This window comes from Hypanus sabinus, chromosome 21, assembly GCF_030144855.1.
Source record: "Hypanus sabinus isolate sHypSab1 chromosome 21, sHypSab1.hap1, whole genome shotgun sequence".
In the NCBI taxonomy this organism is placed as follows: domain Eukaryota; kingdom Metazoa; phylum Chordata; class Chondrichthyes; order Myliobatiformes; family Dasyatidae; genus Hypanus; species Hypanus sabinus.
The window spans coordinates 41,600,023-41,620,019 of record NC_082726.1 but is presented as its reverse complement, the minus strand read 5'-3'; the positions used below and the strand labels follow the sequence as shown (position 1 = coordinate 41,620,019).

Genomic DNA, 19,997 nt, shown 5'->3' with positions numbered 1-19,997 from the left:
CACGCTGATTTGCGCTGCAGATTTGATTAACTGAGTCAATGGCCTACTCCGAGCATTCGGATCTAAGGACTCAGTTTGGTTTACAATGCTGTGCTCACTTCTATTGTTTGCATGATTTGTGGGGTTTTTTTTGCTCTTTCTCTGCACACTGTGTGTAGGTCTTCTTTTGTTTAATTGGGTTCTTTCAGGTTTCTTGCTTTGTGGCTGCCTTTAAGCAGACAAATCTCAACGTTGTATATTTTATATATTCTTTGATAATAAATGTGTACTTTGAATCTTTGAATAAGGATAAGGAAAAAACTCATAACTTAGTAATGGTGTCTTAAATATCCCCACTTTCTAGTCCTGTTTTACTTGAAGATTTGTTTGACCTTTTACTCAAAGTTAAGGGAGGTTGCCAAATCACACTTTAAAATGTTAAAAAAAGGCTTTCATTCTAACTCATTACGAATTGCAATTACAATCTGTTTTGCTTTACCCAGTGTTTATTGAATTCAGCTTTCTGCTTGCTTGGGAAGTTCAATGGCATAAAAAATACACAGAATTATATAGCACAGAAGCTGGCCCTTTCAGCCCACCTGGTTCATGACAACTGAGAGACCTACCTATGCTAATCACATTTGCTGGCAGTGGGCCATTATCTCTCAATGCCTTTTCTATCTAAGTACCTGTCTTAATGCCTTTTAAACATTGTATCTGCTTCTATCACCTCCACTAGCAGCTTCCCAGATAACCACCATCCTCTGTGTGAAAAATTTCCCCTGTGAAAAACTATCCTGTCATAAAAGAATGCATTATTAAACATTCCCACAGGTGATCCTGAATGTGTGAGCTTTGCTTTTCAAAGTCCCACCATTAAGTTTTCAGCATCCACAACACCAGGACTTTTCTTTCTCTCAGTTGCTGGGTGGGAGGGAGGATCAGGGCTTGTTCACCTGTTGTTGCTTGTCGTGTTCTGTGTTGTCCTGCCGAGAATTGTGGGTATGATGTAATGTTGGCGCCAGCATGCGTGGCAACACTTGCAGGCCGCCCCAGCACACCCTCAGTGGGTTGGTTGTTTATACAAATGATGCATTTCACCGTGTTGCGTGATGCGTGTTGGCGCGTGGCCTAGTGGGCAAGGCATCAGACTAGTAACCTGAAGGTCACTGGTTTGAGCCTCAGCTGAGGCAGCGTGTTTGTGTCCTTGAGCAAGGCACTTAACAACACGTTGCTCTGCGACGTCACCGGTGCCAAGCTGCATGGGTACTAGTGCCCTTCCCTTGGACAACATCGGTGGCGTGGAGAGGGGAAGGCCTGCAGCTTGGGCAATTGCCGGTCTCCCATACAACCCTGCCCAGGCCTGCGCCCTGGAAACTCCAGGTGCAGATCCATGGTCTCTCGAGACCGATGGATGCCACCACCAGCATTTCACCGTATGTTTCGACATACATATGATAAATAAATTATAAACTTGGCCTTGAACTTGCATAAACTTTCTGATGGTTGTGAAACCTGAACCACCAATAAAAAACACCTGGTCAACCCAAACACCTCCACTAGCGCGATCTGCAGAAGGTCCTTCTTGCAACCTGAGAGACTTAGTGCGCACACGCCTGTGATGATATCACCACCAGGAATGATACACTGCTGAATTAGGAAAACACCGTGTGCCTACCCAATTGCAATACTCCTAACTTTGTGGAAGAGCGAAGACTCAAGAACCTAGAGAAAATATTGATGATATCCCAAGGAAAAATTAAGAAGTGCGTTTTAGACACCAGAAATAGAGTGACAGGAAAAAGTGACAGATTCACAATCATTATTATTTGTGGCATTCCCCATTATTATTGAGAACCGTGTCATCCTGGGTTTGGAGAAACAGAAGAAAAGGAAGGAAGGAAATAAGGCCTAGATACCAGTTGTCTGACCTTCCCATCTACCTCCATTCATGCTGCCTACTAGAGGCATAACGATAAAACTTCTTTAGCCACCTATAAGTTACCTACCACCCTAGGCCATGGAGGAGACTTTCCTCAACTATGAGTGATACTCATCATGATTGATAAGATGATCTCCTGGTGTTTCAAGATAACATTAAAGTTTTAACCATAACAGATACTTACTTTACCCTGGCCCAACACATTCTCCATCATAATTTATTGATAATTTTCTCATTGCTGGATAATAGATTAAGCACCACCAAGGTATTTGTAGTTATCACATGCTTACAATGAATATTCAGTTAACAGAGATCATTGTGTTATGAGAAAAGGGAAGATAACAACATACACTGTGGCACTCGTGATTATGGGTGGGGTATTGGTGCAAGGTAATGCACCAACCAATAGTGCAATGACAGAATTGTACACTTAATCTGGATGGTCAGATTGATGTAGCAAAGACTTTCTTCTTCAACAGCTCTTCTATGGAGAGAGTGAAGTGCACAATGTTCCTTGGTGTACATCTAATGGATGATCTGACCTGGACCCACAACACCTCCTCATTACTCAAGAACGCACAGCAGCATCTACACTTTCCGAAGAGATTAAGTTTGCAAGGCTCCCTGCCCCCCATCTGTGGCATTTACTGGGAGTATTGTATACAAAGTACCTGAAGCATTGTTGAGGATCCCAAGCACCCACCCCACAATCTCCTTCAGCCACTACCATCAGGAAGGAAGTACAGGATCATCAGCTCTAGGACAGCCAGACTGAGTAACAGCTTCTTCCAGACTAATGAATACCCTGCCACCGCCGAGGTCTCGTCACTGGGACAGCAAGCTGTTTATTGTTTAAATACTGTTTACCTGTGCTGCGCACTTCACATGCATTTTGAATAATATTTTATTAACTTATTTGTGGTAATATCTTGTTTACTGTGCTGTGTGTGACGTATTTATTATGGTGCACTATGGTCCAGAGGAATATTGTTTGTTTCTATATATGTACAGTCAAATGAAAATAAACTTAAACTTGAACTTAAGGTGGGTTTATGTGTTATCTCCCCTGTGTGGCGCACAATAGACCATATCAGACTGAAGTCATGTGCCATATTTGGATTTCACATGGACTTGACTGAGTTCAGATCGATCCTGTTCTGCCCATTTCACAGACAATGATGCCTTCAGAGAACACAGGGGTACATGCTGCCTGAAGTCTACACTCCAATATTACAAAAAGGGCCTTCAAATTTCCTCAAAGAGAGAAGAAACAACCAACACAGCTGAAAGGTTCTGATTTAAGAAATGTAAAGCCACATCTATCCAAGTTAAGGTTCGGGATAAAGATGGAAAATCCAGGTTGAATTTATTAATGGAATTCTCAGTGCTTATCGAAATTTTTATTAACTTCTGTTGCAAAAAATTATGCTTTACTACACTAAGCCTTCTCTGCCTTTCTATTTTGCATCCAGTCAGAGAATTGAGGGTGCTGATCACAGGTAAACGTATCCACCGAATTCAACCCCATCTGTCAGTCTTCAAAATCATTGTAACTTCAGTGAAGTTCTGAATTAGGTATGTTTGCTGATGGTGGAGGTTGGTGATTGGTTCTGGTTTCTGGATGATGGGTGGTGGTGTGGTGATAGGAAGTGGTATTTGGCAACTGGTTGGATTGCTGATGACTGGTGATCGGTTAGTAGTTTTTATTGTTGGCGATGATGATTGTGAGGGTTACTAATAGGAACATAATTACCTTTCACCTCCTACTGGACAAAATACCCTGCACAATTTCTACTGTGTAGGAAGTTGATCTAAAACAGCAACCCTGACTCTATGATGCAATCACAGCTGAGTTTACCTGTAACTCTCAATGCGCTTTATACACTTCAATACAAAGTCCAAGGATGACATTTCCAACTGTCTGGAGCTGAATAACATAAAAGTGCACTTCATCTCTGTGCTCTCATGGTCAATGTGTGATGGACTTACTGACCCCTATAGTTCCATGAGCCAGATTAGTCACTGCTTACTGGAGCGGAGGGGAGAAAAATGGAACACAAAGCCTTCTATTGATCAATAGTAGAAAAAAAAACAGACGCCTGTGGTTCATTCAATTCTCAGAAAGTTTTCAGTGGATCCTCTGAAGGGAAGTTAGTCTAAGTTGGCCCTTTTCCAAAAGCAAAATTCAAAACATAGACAGAAGCCTTGCAAACCTACACCACTGTCTTCACATATTCAAACAGATTTATTTATACAATGTAAATTTTAGGTTGTTTGGTACCTCTGGGAGAAGTCATAGTTGGCCAAACCATATCAGCATTCCTTTGTTCTACAGGTATTTCTGAATTCAGAAGAATTTCTAATGATCAAACAGAATTTTCTGTGAAGAACCCTTTTTACGTACTTACATTGATGATTTTTAATTTGTAATCTAACCCTCCCAGAATAACAATGCTAATTCTGGCACCAGCGGAAATATTGACCTCAAGTCAAACCATCTATTACCTGAAGCAATGTCAAAAGCACTCAACTTCCAGTCACTGAGATACCCAATCACACCCATATGAGAGAAGCGATGGCTTGAATACCAAGATGCCAAGACTGAATAACTCATTGTGAGCATGAAGGTACTGGGAGAAAATTGCTCCTAGTTCTGGCCACTGTAGTGCAAGGACATACCAAAGGGAAACAGACTCTCTCTATAAATGTTTATCCATGAAAAAGCTTATTATTATTGGGTGGTGTGCTGTAGAAACACAATTTCAATGGGTTCTCTGTTAATGAGTGACTTGAGCAATCCCTGCTGCCAGCGACTGATGTTTGAAGATTTCACAGTAAGTACTGCCAGATAAGACAGAGAACAAAATAATAATGAAAAATTAAGAAATCCACTGTTTGTTGCAGAAAACAAATTTAGAGAACTATTTACAGTTTACAATATTGTTATAGGCAGTATCAAGGGAATTATAGTTTAACTACAGGTAGAGGGAGGAGGGTAAGAGAGAGTAAGGGTAAAAACTACTGATAATTTCCGTGGAAAGCTGAGTATATCTGAGCAAATTTAAATGACTGAGGTGACCAAGAAATGAATGAACTGCAGTGATACCTTCCAGACCTGTATGTATATATATATATATATATATATATATATATATATAGATCGCCCTCCATCCAGTTCAAGAGTCAGAGAACTTGTGCACTGAGATGTAAACATAAACAAGAAAATCGAAACAATAGGAACTAATAAACTCAATTCTACATCTGGGCAAAAGGATGCTGGGACATATGTAAACAAATTATTATCAGCAACATCAAAGGTTATCAAAGCAATAAAAATGCAAATGGAATTTATTTCTACTGGTTAGTACCTCAAAGTAGTGAAATTATATCAAAACTGCACACGACCTTGGTCAGGTTTTAGATAAACTGTTGTGTGTGGGGCACTCAACACATGACAATAATCACTTGCATGGGACAAAGAGCATACCTGCTTTGAAAAGGAAATAGGAACGTGAGAGAAGGTGTGAAATATCTCCTGAATGGTGAGATGTAATAGATGAAGGAGATTCCACAGGGTATTAAAAACTGCCAAGCAAGTATGGAAGAAAGCCTTCTTCTGTCTATATATTCTGCATGATTGCTCTTTGCCTATCTGCTCACTTGACAGAAACCAATTTACCACAGGGGAAATGTCTACAAAGAAAGAAATCTGATGCTCGCGTCAATTTGGAGCATGATATTCGGATGGCCCTTACACACAGCTGTTCCACTTTCTATTCTACAGTGCAGATCTTCCACTGTCATTGCCACTGGCTGCAGCCTCATGATATTGGAGATGATGAATAGGCCACATCTCCTGTAGAGGACGTCGCTTACATGGAAAAGATGGTCAACGTCCAGCTGAACTGATCTGAAGAGTTGGGTAGGGGGAGTTATATAGTGTCTCGATAGATGCACATTCAAGGTTTAGTGTGTTCCCTTGCCACAATAATAGGTACCACCATTGATAACAGCAGAGATAAGCATGCCAATAGACAGTCTTGGCTGTTCCCAATGGCCCCTGGTCGTGTACAAATAGAGAGGCTCTCTGGTTACTGCACCATGCTACTGCTTAGAGGAAGGGATCTCCACATCCAGAACATAGCAACATCCTTCATTTCCACTGGAATCTCCTCCATTGTTATTGAGTAGCGAGTTCCAGTAACCATGAAGGAAAGATAATATATTTTCAATACCTGGAAGACTTACTAAGATTCGGAGAGTCTGTGGCATCTCTGTCTGCTACCTTTGCCCTTCTTGTTGGTGAAGGTGCTATTGAACCCTTGGTGAGATACTGCAGTGCAGCTTGTAGATAGAACACAGAAGAGCCATAGCGTCCCAGTGTGAGGAGTGTGATGGTGGGTGACCGAGCAACAGGCGGGCTGCTTTGCCCTTGGTGTGCTGAGTTTCTACTGTTGAGCTGGCACTTATGCAGGCATTATAAAATTCTTGACTTTCCAAATGGAGAGCAGTCTCATAGGTCACACCACAAGGTAGCCAGACTATGCCCTGCACTTGCAGCTACAATATTTATGTGACCAGTTAATATTCTGGTCAACATGAATACCTGTTATTCTAATGCCCATTGGATTCCAATGACACACACCCACTTGCTTCCTAAGCTTGCCATCTGGGTGCAGTGATTTTGATAGTAGTTAGTCCATTTAGAGTGACTCTCACACCAACAGAATGCCATCAACAACTTCCGAGTTCAGTGAGTGCCAGCACCGTGATGAGAATGGAGAGGGGTGCTCAAGAACCCAACAAGGATTTGGGTTGTTTAAAATTTGAATTATCCTATTATAAAATATCCCTTCATTGGATCCATATTTAGTTCAGTATTCAACATTGACAAATGTGCATTTTGTTTCTTAAAGTTCTGTATTTACAGCAATGCTGTAGTATTATTAATTCATTATCATAATTGGTTACACCAGCTTTTCAGGGTTATTAAGCAAGTCAATTATTTATTTAAATGCCATTACAGTGTTATTGAACTGTAAATTTTTAACTGGGTTAATATTGTAGTTTTGTTGGATCAGAGCTGTCTTTTAAGATGAAACAGTACTGCTCTCTGGATTGTAAGGTCATCCTGAGCCCTTTTAAACGGCAGAAGATGGAGAGCCAATTGTGGCTGTAAATCCTCACTATTTGTACATTCACTCTTCCCGCCTCGATTTGTCAAACTCTGGCAGCTGGGGGGACCGAAGAGGAGTCAGTGTAGTGGATACAATGCCTGGAGAGACACAGCACTGCTGACCTACAAAGAAAAGTGTTCAGTTGTCTGGAATCAGAGGGAAGATGTGAGGAGGAGAGGCTGGAGCTTCATACGGTGCATGACGATATCGGCTTTCCTGCCAAACAGAAAACCACACCACTCCAATTATTATCTGTGTTGCAGCAGAGCCCACTGCCATACAGCACAAGTAAAGGAGATTTTCTATAAATCATTTGTCAACCTATTTCATTCAATGTGGGCTTTTGTTTTTATAAGAGAATCAAATTCTCTGTTTCAAATTAAATTATCAGCTTTGCACCTCAACTTTGAGGAGACACATAAATGAAAACTGGCTGACATTAGCTTCTGAAACCAACCTGTCAGAAAAATATCAGCCACCCGAGCAAAAGGGTCAGAGTCATAGAAAAGTCCAGCTTGGGAACATGCCATTTGGCCCGTCTAGTCCACACAGAACCATTTAAGCTGCCTACTCCCAACACCTGCACCAGGACCATATCCCCACCATCCATGTACCTATCCTGATTTCTCCCTTTGTTTAAGGAGGGAACTGCATTAGCACATTGTAAGAGGAGATAGTGAATTAATGGTACAATGTATAAAGAGAAAGACATGTAACAATTACACTTATTGTACATACAGAAATATAATGAATACATTTTTAAAATTAAAATGACCAAGAAATTGTTCCTGAGGCCATGACTGACAAATCATGAACATTTCCGATTTTCCAGTACTAACAAAAGGCCATGGTCCTTCGTAAAATGTTAATTCTTGTGCTTGTTTCTCCACAGCTGACGTTTGACCTGCCGAACATTTCCAGCACTTTATGCTCTAGTCTTCCAGAAATTATAGAGCTTTTGTTTACTTTAGGCGTCACCTTTTTCTTTATCATTAAGTTTCCTTTGGAAGTCTGATATGCCTGATGGATTATTTCATTAAGATAATGCAGTAGGTGATGCCAATCCAAGCCAGTCAAGATATTCTCATGCTCTATCTGATCTTGGGCATTGTGGCAGCCACAAGTCTGACCAGAATAGGGGAAGACATCAGAACACAAGCCTACAACTTGTATGGGAAGTTATTCAGTTCCTCACAATGGATCTGGAAGAACTCAATGAGCCAGGCTGCAACTATAGAGGGAAATGTTGAACTGTCCACTTCCCTCCATAGATGCTACCTGACCTGCTGAGTTCCTCCAAATCCTTTGTATGTTGCTCCAGTTTTCCAGCATCTACAGCCTCTTCGTTCTCCATGGTCAGTTCTGACAACTTTGTTCACCAGGGAGGCTATGAAAGGGTTGCAGGACTGATTCACCTGCTACCATTGCTGAAGGGGGTAAATCATTAGACAATCTTAGCTTGTGTATTCGTTGAGGAGTTATCTAATTAATGTATTTAAGGTGGCAAAGTGGTTTTACAAATGGAAATTATATGCTTCAGATATAGGAATCAAGAGCAATTGAATATAAAGCAACACACACAAAACGCTGCAGGCCAGGCAGCATCTATGGAAAAAGAGTAACGGGTTGATGTTTCAGGCCGAGAACCGAGAAGGAAAGGGGAAGATGCCAAAATAAAAAAGTTGGGGAGGGAAAAGAGACTAGCTGGAAGGTGATAGGTGAAGCCAAGTGAGTGGAAAAGGTCAAGGGCTGGAGAAGAAGGAATCTGATAGGAGAGGTGTTGACCATAGGAGAAACAGGAGGAGTGGACCCAGGGGAAGTAATGGGCAGGTGAGAAGAAGTAACTCACACAAAGTTCTGGAAGATTTCAGCAAGTTAGGCAGCATCTATAGACAAAAATACAACATCCTTCCAGTCCTGCCGAAAGGTCCCGGCCCACGGCATTGACTGTACTTTTTTCCATAGATGCTGCCTGGCCTGCTGAGTTCCTCCAGCATTTTGTGTGTGTTGCTCGGGTTTCCAGCATCTCTTGCTTGAGGTGAGAAGAATGAAAAGGTCAGAGTGGGGAATCAAGGAAGGGGAGCGGGGAATTCCCTTACCAGAAAGAGAAATCGATATTAATGCCATCAGGTTGGAGGGTACCAAGACAGAATATAAGGTGTTGCTCCTCTACCCCGAGGGTGGCCCCATCTCAGCACAAGAGGGAACCATGGGCTGATACAAAGGAATGGGAATGGGAATTGGAATTAAAATGTTTGGGCACTGGAAAGTCCCGCTAAAGGTGGAGGATGTGGAGGTGCTCGACAAGCCAAGTACAAGCTATGTTGAAGCAACATTAGGAAGCAGTTTCTGTATGAATGGTAATGGAAAACATTATTTCTTGCTTCCACACGCACATGGATTCAGGGATAGTTAACAGTATCAGGAGGGAGACTGACAGATGTGTAAAGTATCATGGGATATGTAGCAAAGATAGAGTAAGGTACGTTTAACTTTGCATACTGGAGAAAGAAACAGTTTTAATAATGTAGGTGAAATATCAATTTCTGAAACAGCAATTTACTACCTGATTAGTTGCTTTACACATTAATGTGATAGCAACAATCTGCACAATATCAAAAACACAGAACATCTGAATTTTAAAAAAGATTTATTCGGTGTTCTATTATCTCTGTAGGTAGACAATGTCACTCTCTTTGTGTTGTGCTGGATATATTAAGGTTATCGCCTACAGTTTTCTTGCAAGAGACAAGTATCAGTGAATGTAAAAGCTTAATGATTGCCTGCCTGGTATAGGCATGTCCAAGCAGCCAACGCAAGTGATTTTCAACAGCTGCTTAATGGTTTCTTTTATGTGACATTAAATAATGCAGCATCCACAATGCAATAAGAATCCTGCAGAAATATTGTCTGACTTCAACAGAATCCATTATGTCAAACCAATATTATGCAATGAAAATAATATTGTAATCATTACAACTCAGCAAACAAGGAGAGGTACAATGAAATCCAAGGCACTTCATAAGAAGCTATTGTTAGAACACAGTTGACAACAACACCTTACATTTATACATCTCTCTGCACAAAACAAAACACCCCACGGTGGATTACAGGAAGAGTAGACAGCAATGAGCACAAGTAACAGTAAATTCAGCAGATAAGTTAGATTTGTTATCTGGCTTATTTTTCAAAGGAAATACATCATTAGGTACAGATCCAAGCCAATCAAAATTATTTCATGCTCTATCCAGCTACATGAAGCTGCATAATCTTACAGATAAAATCAACTGTTTGAATAGGAATGGTTAACAGGAATGGGGGAAAGTATCGGAACTGCCGCTGAACTTCTTAATAGGATGCTAAGCTTAGTTCTAGATGTTACTCTGGAAGGTTTAGTTTACAGTTCAGGGTGGCAGGCAGTTTCTTCCATCCAGAGAGAAGACTATGAATGTAAGAAGATTAAAGGATAACCATTCAGGGGTGAAAAAAAACCAGAAAAGGGATTGGTGAAAAATTGAGAAAAGGGAAGATATGATAACTGCATTCTTGTTGCCAATGTTGGAAAGAGTGAGTGAATTAAGGGTAGAACTCCAGAGGTTAAAAAATCTGAGTTAGGACAGGGCAGAAAAAGATTTATGGAAACATAACAGGTAAACCTTATGAATCTACTCCGTCATTTAATAGATTACATCCAATGATCTGTCTTGTTCACTTTTCTGCCCAATTCCCATGACACTTGATTAGCATTCTTTTAAAAAATGTACAGTATTCTTGTCTTGAACATAATCAACCAGTGTGAATCCAAAGTCCTTTGGGAAAATGAATTCCAAAGATTAGTGAGTTCTTAAGAAATTTCTTGACCCTACATACTCATCTGGTCTTGCAGAGACTACACACCCTACCTCTAAATTCTTCAGCCACAGTAGATAAGCCCTTTTTATGTATATTATTTATTACCATATGATGATTCCTCAGCCTGCATAATCGCAGTGATTGAGGAAAAATCTTAGTGACTATTTCCGCATAAGATCACACCATTTCCAAAAACCAATCGAGCAACGCAATGCTACAGCTACCCAATGCAGTTAAGCTTTAAGTACAGAGCCCAAATGGAAGCCCAGCACAGATATAGAAAGTTTCCCTAGTACTTCACTCTTACCAGTAATAAAGCTGAATGCAGCATTTGCCATTTGAATTGCTTGCTCCATCTGTTTGCCGGCTCTCAGTGTTTCAGAAGCAAGCACACTAAGATCCTTCAGCACACCAACAAGCATTTCTTATTCACCATTTCAAAGAATATTCTTTATTCTTATTCTTCCTAACGAATAAGTTTGTTTCCATTTTGAACTCCGGGTACATCATACTGAGTGCTAGAGGAGGTTTGAAGGGCTGAGTGGCCTTCTACTGCTCCTAGTTCCCTATGACCTTATGTTCAGATCGCTTTGTACTATAGGCAAACTTGGATGGTCTATCTTTTCAGCTGAGTATTTCATGTAAGTTGTGAACAATTCAGGCGTCAGTGCTGATCATTGGAGCAATTAACTACCAATCCGTATGAAAGTCATGAAAGCTACTCTGCAAAACAACAAACTTCACAACACATATCAGAGATATTAAACCTGAGTCCAATTCTGATTCTACTCTCCATACCCTGTCCTTTAATAAATCCTCCCTATCCCTAATCCATTACTCCCAATCCAATTTTAGGAAAACCTTCTATGAGAAATTGTATTTGTCAAATATAATGGGTAAATTGGTTCATTACTGTCACATGCAACAAAGTACAGTGAAAAACTTTGATTTGCATGCCGTCCATGGAGATTATTTTATCACTTCAGTACATTGAGGTAGGACGAGGGTAAAACAATAACAGAGTGCAGAATTACATGTCGTAATTAGAGAGGAAGTGTAGTACAGACAGACTATAAGGTGTAAGGGCCAGAATGAGGTAGACTGTGAGGTCAAGAGTGCGAGTCAGTGTACAGGAGGTCCTTTGAAGATGAAAGCACAAAGGCAGGTGAAGGGAACCAGTAGATGTAGAGTACGCAGATTTTCAAAATACTTACATATAAAATAACAAATTCTATGTGAAAGCTTGTTAAAAAGCAATGATTTCCTCTAATCTGCCACATTTTATAGAATACAGCCAAGAAACAGGCCTTTTGACCCACCACATCCATTCTGCTGTTTTGCCCATTTACATTAATCCCATTTGCCCTCATTAGGTCTGTATTCTCTTAAATCAGTGGCGGCTCTACCGAATGATACAATGCAAACTCAATATAACTCAGTTATCAGGGGACAACTTTGACACCCGAGTTACGCTGGTTACTCACTTTACAAGTGAAATTAACATTTATTTAATTTTCATCTTGTGACAAGACAATAATACACAGACGGTACCCTAGATCATGATTTGATGGGCTGTGTTATAATGAGGTTGCAGAGGGTTATTATTTTCTGAATACCTGTCACCACATTCTGATTAACACATGCACAGAACTTCCTAAGAGCTGATAACAAATCTTCTTTCCCACTCTTTCTTTTAATAATGATGATGTATTTGTTTACATTTAAAATACTTAGATCATTTCAGATTGAAATGGGGATAAAATAAATTCCTGGATAGAATGTCTGACGATAGATCAAAAGCCAGTGAAGGACTATAGTAATGGATCTATAAGGTATGGTAGCAGGGTAATGCATTAAATGGTGCTGTAGTGGTGAGACTAATAGGGAGATTAAGCTTGGAGGTGCACAAAGACTGTTCAAGTTGTGGGTGAGGCAAGGGCATAAACAGATTATACTCTAAGGATGCAAACAAATAATATTGGCAACGTATCAGTTCGTGGTTTGAGTTAAACAGCACAACAAGGTTCCAAGTTTAATATGCAAATTTACAAATACAATTCACTTTCTTTGTCTAGTAATTATATCCTAGATTGAAAAATATTCTTCCTTTATCTGAGGAGGCGGAGCTAAGTAGTTAAGGCACCCAACGGCGACTCCTTTGTTTGTATCTTCGAAAACAGTTCTATTTCCATCTTTAATATCTCTATTTTTCCCTTTCAGGGTTCTTTTGAGGACCCTGACCTGGTGTTACACACTGACTACGGTTCTTTGTGTTCTACGCTCTCGGGTTCCACAATCGGCCGCTATTTGGCACACCAAAGGTTTGGTCTAAGATTTCGGCACGGATTCAGAAGCCTGGGACCTCAAGGAACTAGTGATGGGCAGATCAAGGGTTGGTGTCACCACAAGAGACCCGTGTGTTTTTGGGGGTGTCGGGACCCGGGATCCTTGCGATCTTCAGGCACAGAGCTCAAAAAAAGTGATGTAAAGAACTTTTAACATCATAAACCAGTGACTTGTTTGTTATGTCTCCCCACTCATTGAAAAATGGAGTCACCTCTTTCTCCCTTATTAGGAGAGACAGAGAGCCTGCAGCATGTCAAATTACCGGCTGAACAATGTAGTCTTTGGGGTAACTGCAAGTCTGTGTCTTTGCTATTGCTTTGCTCACGTTTGAGTTCTAGTAGCGGGTGCGCTTCATTTTTGCCAGTGAGGGAGGGAGGATTGTTGCTCGCTGCCACCTACGTGTGGGAGGGAGGGGAACTGGGGGGGACTTTGGGGTTCTAATATTTAACTGTCATTCGTTCTTAGGGTACTCCTCAGTTTTCACGGATGGGTGCGAAGAAAAAGCATTTCGGGATGTATCGTATACATTTCTCTAACATTAAATTTGAATGTAATATCAAAGGTTCAGATATGAACCTTTGAACAGAGTCAATATGGAGAATACGGTGCTTTTCCAATCATGTCATCCACTATCAAAACAGTTTCCCTCTTTTGTCAGAGAAAGGATGGGAACTAGGAAAACTATGGATGTGGAGAGGATGTTTCCTATGGTGGGGGGATCTAGGACCAAAAGACACAGACTCAGATTAGAAGGACATCCCTTTAGAACAGATGAGGAGGTTTTTCTTTAGCCAGAGGGTGGTAAACCTGTGAAATTCATTGCCACAGATAGCTGTGGAAGCCAAGTCATTTGGTATATTTAAAGTAGAGGTTTGATAAGTCAGGGTATCAAAAGTTACAGGGAGAAGACAGTAGAATGGGATTCAGAAGGATAATAAATTAGCCATGAAGGAGTGCTGGACTGGAATGGAATAGACAGACTCGGTGGTCTGAATGGCCTAATTCTGGTCCTATGCCATGTAGTCTAAACACACACATCAACTTTAACTGTGCACATGCAATGCTTCATTTCTCACATTGGGTATCACAATGAAAGCTTGTGATTATGATTCAACTTTGGACTTTTTTTTTGCTGTGAACACATATACATAAAAACGGTAAATTATTCCAAACTAGTGAACCCTGGTCAAAAGTTTTGCTACTTTAGCTGGGACTGAATTTGCAATTTGCTTGAGCTTCAAAGACATTGACCCTTATCGAGGATCCATTTGCCTTCTTTCAGGTGGCCTCTGGGCAACAGATGAATTACTAATAGTGAAATATCCTGTCCAATGCCCCTACCAAATAGCTGCAGATAGATATACTTTCATCTGTTTCCATCCTAACTGGACACTACCACAGCACTTCCTGCATTTGAATTATCTCCAGTTCATGCCTAAATGACCTGAGCTTTCTTGACTACCTAAATGAATTCTATCTGGAGATACATGAGACCTTCTGCAATCACCACTGAATAAAAATTTCCACCCACTTATAAAATAAAATTATCCGCATGCCCAAAGTGCTAACAAAGCACACAGACAGAATCTACAGCAACCATTCCATTAAACCAGCCACTGTACAGTTTTGGCAGTAGATCTGGAAGGACTTAACTGACTTTCTGTCCTACCCTGTGGAGCAGCAAATGAGCCCAATCCACCACTCGTAATAAAGTGAACATTCAGAGCTCAGAGAATCAAGGGCATAAACTTCCAGCTAACCAGGGTTGCCATGTTAAAATGCAGCAGACAGGAGTACTGTGCTCTATTTGCATTTCACACTCATCTCATGATGCAGGAACAAACACTGTTCAACCTCATTAGTATCTTCACTTCAGCTGATGTGCTGTCAAATTGGATACAAAACTGGCACCAATCATTCCTTACTACCACACATACAAAAATGACACTGAAAGGCATTATCAGTCTACTTCAAAAAATTTCCAAGCAGTAAAATTTCTTGAGGACATTATTGATCAGAAACAACCTATATTTTAACACCAGCAAAATCCTAAATTAAAAGATCAATGCAAATTTATTATTGGAGACAATGTGCAGAACGTGAGTAAGTGATCTGAATGGTTGGAAAATAATTACTTATGTATGAAAGGAGTTTATTTGGATAAATGTGCAACAGGGAAATAAGATATACTTCAGAACAGTCGCCCTTAAGGTATCACATCAAACACAGGAACTTGTTAATCAGTATTTGCCCAAGGACCCCATCCCTTCATGAAAAGCATCCACCTCCCTCTGTAGCTGTGTTTTACTCATTCCAGTAAAGAAGTTACTTCTTCCAGTTCTTAAATTAAAATATCGAAAGTAAATTATTTATAAAATTACAATGATGAGTATCAAAAAATACATGCTCAAATTATACTATTAATAAGCTCTGGGGGAGTGCAGGTGGAATTCAGAACTTCTGGGGAAACCCTATCACTGTGCTGATTTTCATGGATTTCCGGAAGCACAATCCTATGTATCTGTAAGTGGATTATCCCTAAAAGCTAGAAATGTCTTCAGGTCCATGAGGAACATATGGAGATCAACCAGATACAGTGTCCACACCAAGGTGAAGCTGTACCAGAACAGTGTTCTGTCCACGCTCTTCTGTGAGTCAGAATGCTGGCGCATGACTAAGAGCAACTTTGTCAAGCTGTCATCATCCCACACCACGAGCCTCAGAAGATTTCCCCTTATTTTCTGGTCAAGAAAGATATCCAACTATGCCCTACTCATTCAGAATCATCAATAGGGCAAGGCCACAATCATCATGAGGAATGTTGGAGATGGATTGGGCATATGATGAGAAGGGCAATTCCATCATCAAGATAGCATTTCACTGGACCCTTGAAAGTTGGAGGAAATGTGGAAGACCAAAGACAACCTGGTATCACTGTTACGTATCCCGTAACTGGATAACTTACCAGCAAAGATAGAGAGGCCTGTTGAAGTCTGTTGTCACTATTTTCAAACGTTTTATTCGTAAAGGGACACAAAAGTAGGGTTAATACATACATTCAGATAGGGCACATTGTCAACACTCAATCTAACGCGCGGATATATTAATCATCACCATTAAGTGAGCTCTGCTGGTGTCTAGGGGTTAATAGATTGTCCGTTGGAAATATAAAAGTCACTCTGAAAGTCTGCGGGCCTCAGCGCTTTGAAAATCGCTGCGTTTTGCGTGGGGCGACCGAGAGAGAGAGATTGGGGGGAGAAGAGAAAGAACTTGCCAAGTCTTGATGAATCTTCCGTGAAATCAGGGGAGAGTTGGTTTTCTCTCCCCGATGTTAGTTAAAGCGGTTTCCTGTGATTCCAGCCACAGATTCCAATCCCGGAATCTAACACACGTGGCTTCCTTCAGAATGGCTTCCCGCTACTGCGGGACACTCTCGTGTCTTCTTGGTGCGTCTAAGGGGCTGTCCCCCTGAGACTCTCCTTTATACTTCCTCACGGGGTCGCAGGTGTCAATCAGGTTGGGATGATGCAATCTCTCTCTCAACCAGCCCACCTTGCCCGAGGGCTTTTCACGTGGTCTCCATGAGACAATAGTAGCTGGCATCTTATTCTGTATCCCTGGTGGGACGTGCAATTTTTCACGTTTCTCTCTCTCTCTCACTTCCTGGGTCTACTGACCCCCCCCCCCCCCCTCAACGGGTGCTCTTGCGATTCTCACAAAGGAGGGGGCTGGGATCATAACACCACAACATACAAGCAGAAATGACAACCCTCAACCACGTGTGGGGCACAATAGAGAAGATGACCAAGGAAAGAGATGGAGGACATTCATTGTTGCCCTAAGCACCAGTGGCATAATGGGCAGCAAGTAGGAAAGCAAGGTTTCATGATATAATACTCTCATATCTGCAAGAAAGTCGAAACCTTTGCTAGAAACCATCTTAGCCAAGACAGAAAGTCTGGCTCTAAGTCTTAAATAAAGTGATTCTAGATCTGACATTTTCCACCAAACACCAATTGTGCATATTATTGTTTGTTAATAAATAAAAGTTATCTTCAAATCAACATAATCAATATTCTCTGTTGTTCCAAATTATTGATTTGACACATGGAGGGCACTATAAATCTGTCACAAAAAAAGATATAAATTTTCTAAAAATTAAAGTATCTTGTAAATATGTGTACAATGGAAGTTTGTGCAAGACTAAAATAGTAAGGTATAGATCAGAGCAAATGTATTCTCAGGAACTAAGGGCACAGCAGAGGTCAATGTACTCACTGGTAGGAGAAAAATCAATGAAATTAACATTTGAACAGAAGTATGACTATGAAGTGCAGGCTTCCCAATGATTGCTGTGGAGATACTTTCTTGTCATAGAGATCTATTGCCATTTCTGACTCAATCCGATATGAACGTTGGACAATTCAAAACTGATTGTCAATAGTGTTAAGGGTGCAATTGGAATATAACATAATATAACATAATAAGATCAAAGGTCAATCCGGTAAAATCTGATGTCACGGATCATTTCTGCACATTGGATTACGGGAAGATTATTGGAGGCAAAACGCCTAGAGATAGGTTTTACAGTTGTAGGTTCTTATGAATGAAGTGGCAGATGGGCCAAATAACCTCCTTCCAGAAATATTATGTGAAACAACTTTTCAAAGATTGTAATTGTAACTTGTAATTTAATTTAAACTTGGTTGGATTCCTTCCGCCAAAACGAAGAACAGATGATATGGCCGTTCTTGCCTGTTAGCTCTCAAAAGCAACTACCATAAAGCACATGAAAAATATTCGTCCCCATCTAATGTGAGCTCGCAAACGCCCCACACCACTTTTACACCACACTTTTTTAATACTGTGTAGCAGAAGTCCGCAATGTGGGTTCTGCTAACTCAAAGTCTGATAGGACTGCTCTTCCGGAACAACACGACGAACAAATGTGCTTGGCATAATGAAGTTGCAGTATTCCCTCACACTGCAATACTTAACCCGTACCAAAGGTAACTGCCCTCACAGCACATAACTGTACAGTGAATAATACCCGTATTGAGTTACGTAACAATAATCCATTGCTTAAGATCCATCATATGTTAAGCGCAGGGATGCAGATCCTCTTAATGCCCGTGGCTCAGTACCCTCGGGTAAGTACTGAGCCCGTGCTGTATTCTATCCCCCACAAACAGGGAAGGGGGGAGTAGGGAAGATCCAAATATTGAAACCTCTGTCAGCTGCTCCCTCAGGGTTTCCAGCGGCTCGCCTCTGAGTAGGAAGCTGCAAAGCTGGATACTGCACAGTTACATTAAACCCGTGCAGATGTGTTTTTTTTTTAATCCTTTCTTCAGGATTATTAGTTTGAATGCAATGCAGCAATCTCTCTCCGACAAAACCAGCGGAAGCAAACAGGGTCTGAATTGCGCAATAATCCATCCGCCCGTGAACGGATTTGCAACTGAAAGCGTCAGATGCATTTGGACCCCGTGATTACTGAGTGAAACCTCGCACTCGGTACTTGCTGGTTAGCAGCTATCTCCGGGGGAGTTTTCCCGCAGGAAGCCCCTGGAGCCAAATCGGGAGACTGTGTCATTACTGGAAATAGCTAAGGTCATAAGCGAGTCCCACCATCATCCCTACCCCACCATCAATCAATGGAAAACTGTGACAATACTCCTTCATTCCTTAGCGAACAGCGCCCACCACCGGCTGAGGCCGCCGTGTAGAGATCCCCTCACGCACCACTCGGTTGTTTGTTTGGGGGTATTATCAGATTGGTTTCCGTCGATGATGCAACGAGAGAGGAGTAAACATTTGAGAAACTCGGAATTGGGTTTTTGGTTCTGCTTCAGAGGCCGAGCATGTTATTGGGAAGGATTTGATTGCATTATTTTCTAATGCACCTACCTTCCTGCACTGTCTGAAAGGGATTGTTCGCCTCGACGAATTTGATGGAATAGGTTATTTTCTCGCTTTGTAAAATGTCGTCATTGAGACTGAGGTCGGAGACGGCCAGCTGAAAAACCTCGTCATCCTTCGCCGCACTCTCTTCAAAAATTGCACCTGTCAGGGGAAAGGAACATGCTAAGAAGATGTCTGACTACAATCATTTCCTAAGTTTGCCTGAACTGTCTTTCCTAGTGTTCCTAAGAATCATTTCAGCACTAGGGAACTGTCCACCCGGGCTGGTGATAAAAGGTCTGACAGCCAGTTCCCATTCATTTCCTCATTCAGAAATTTCAAACAAAAAGCATAAAAATAATTAAAGACCAACAATAACGCAACAACTGGTTAATGTGTAGACTGGTGTCGCTTGATAAACACAAAAACAAGTCTCTCGGAATGCATTGGTCCCATAGGTACACTATTGTTGAAAAGGCATTATTTACTGGTCTATGAGGTTACATTAAAGGCCCGCTCCCAGGAGCTTCATGCAGCGGAGTAATCCAAGGAATAATTGTCATCTAGGAAAAATGTCAGTAATGCGTGATAAAGTAATTAATAAACGAATAAATTTGTTGCCTGACTGATTAACTTCTCATTAAAATAAAAATAATTACTGTCCACAGTGACTGGTTATAGTCAAACTCGGATAGTACAACTCCATGTATCCTGTAAAGTGTATGGTTGTTTATAGACATCCTGTACAGTCCAGACCTGTGTAACAGAGTTCTGCAACACAAGTATCAAAATCCTGCGCA

At 41.0% G+C, this 19,997-nt stretch overlaps 1 protein-coding gene across 1 annotated transcript in view; it reads right to left on the bottom strand.

The window, feature by feature from the left end:
- LOC132378989 (glutamate receptor ionotropic, delta-1-like) overlaps window positions 1-19,997 on the bottom strand; it is an 891,690-nt gene that overhangs the window by 870,084 nt on the left and 1,609 nt on the right. The window contains exon 2 of the mRNA XM_059946407.1: window positions 19,204-19,359. Within this exon, the coding sequence (XP_059802390.1) occupies window positions 19,204-19,359 (156 nt within the window). The remainder of the gene's footprint in view (window positions 1-19,203; window positions 19,360-19,997) is intronic.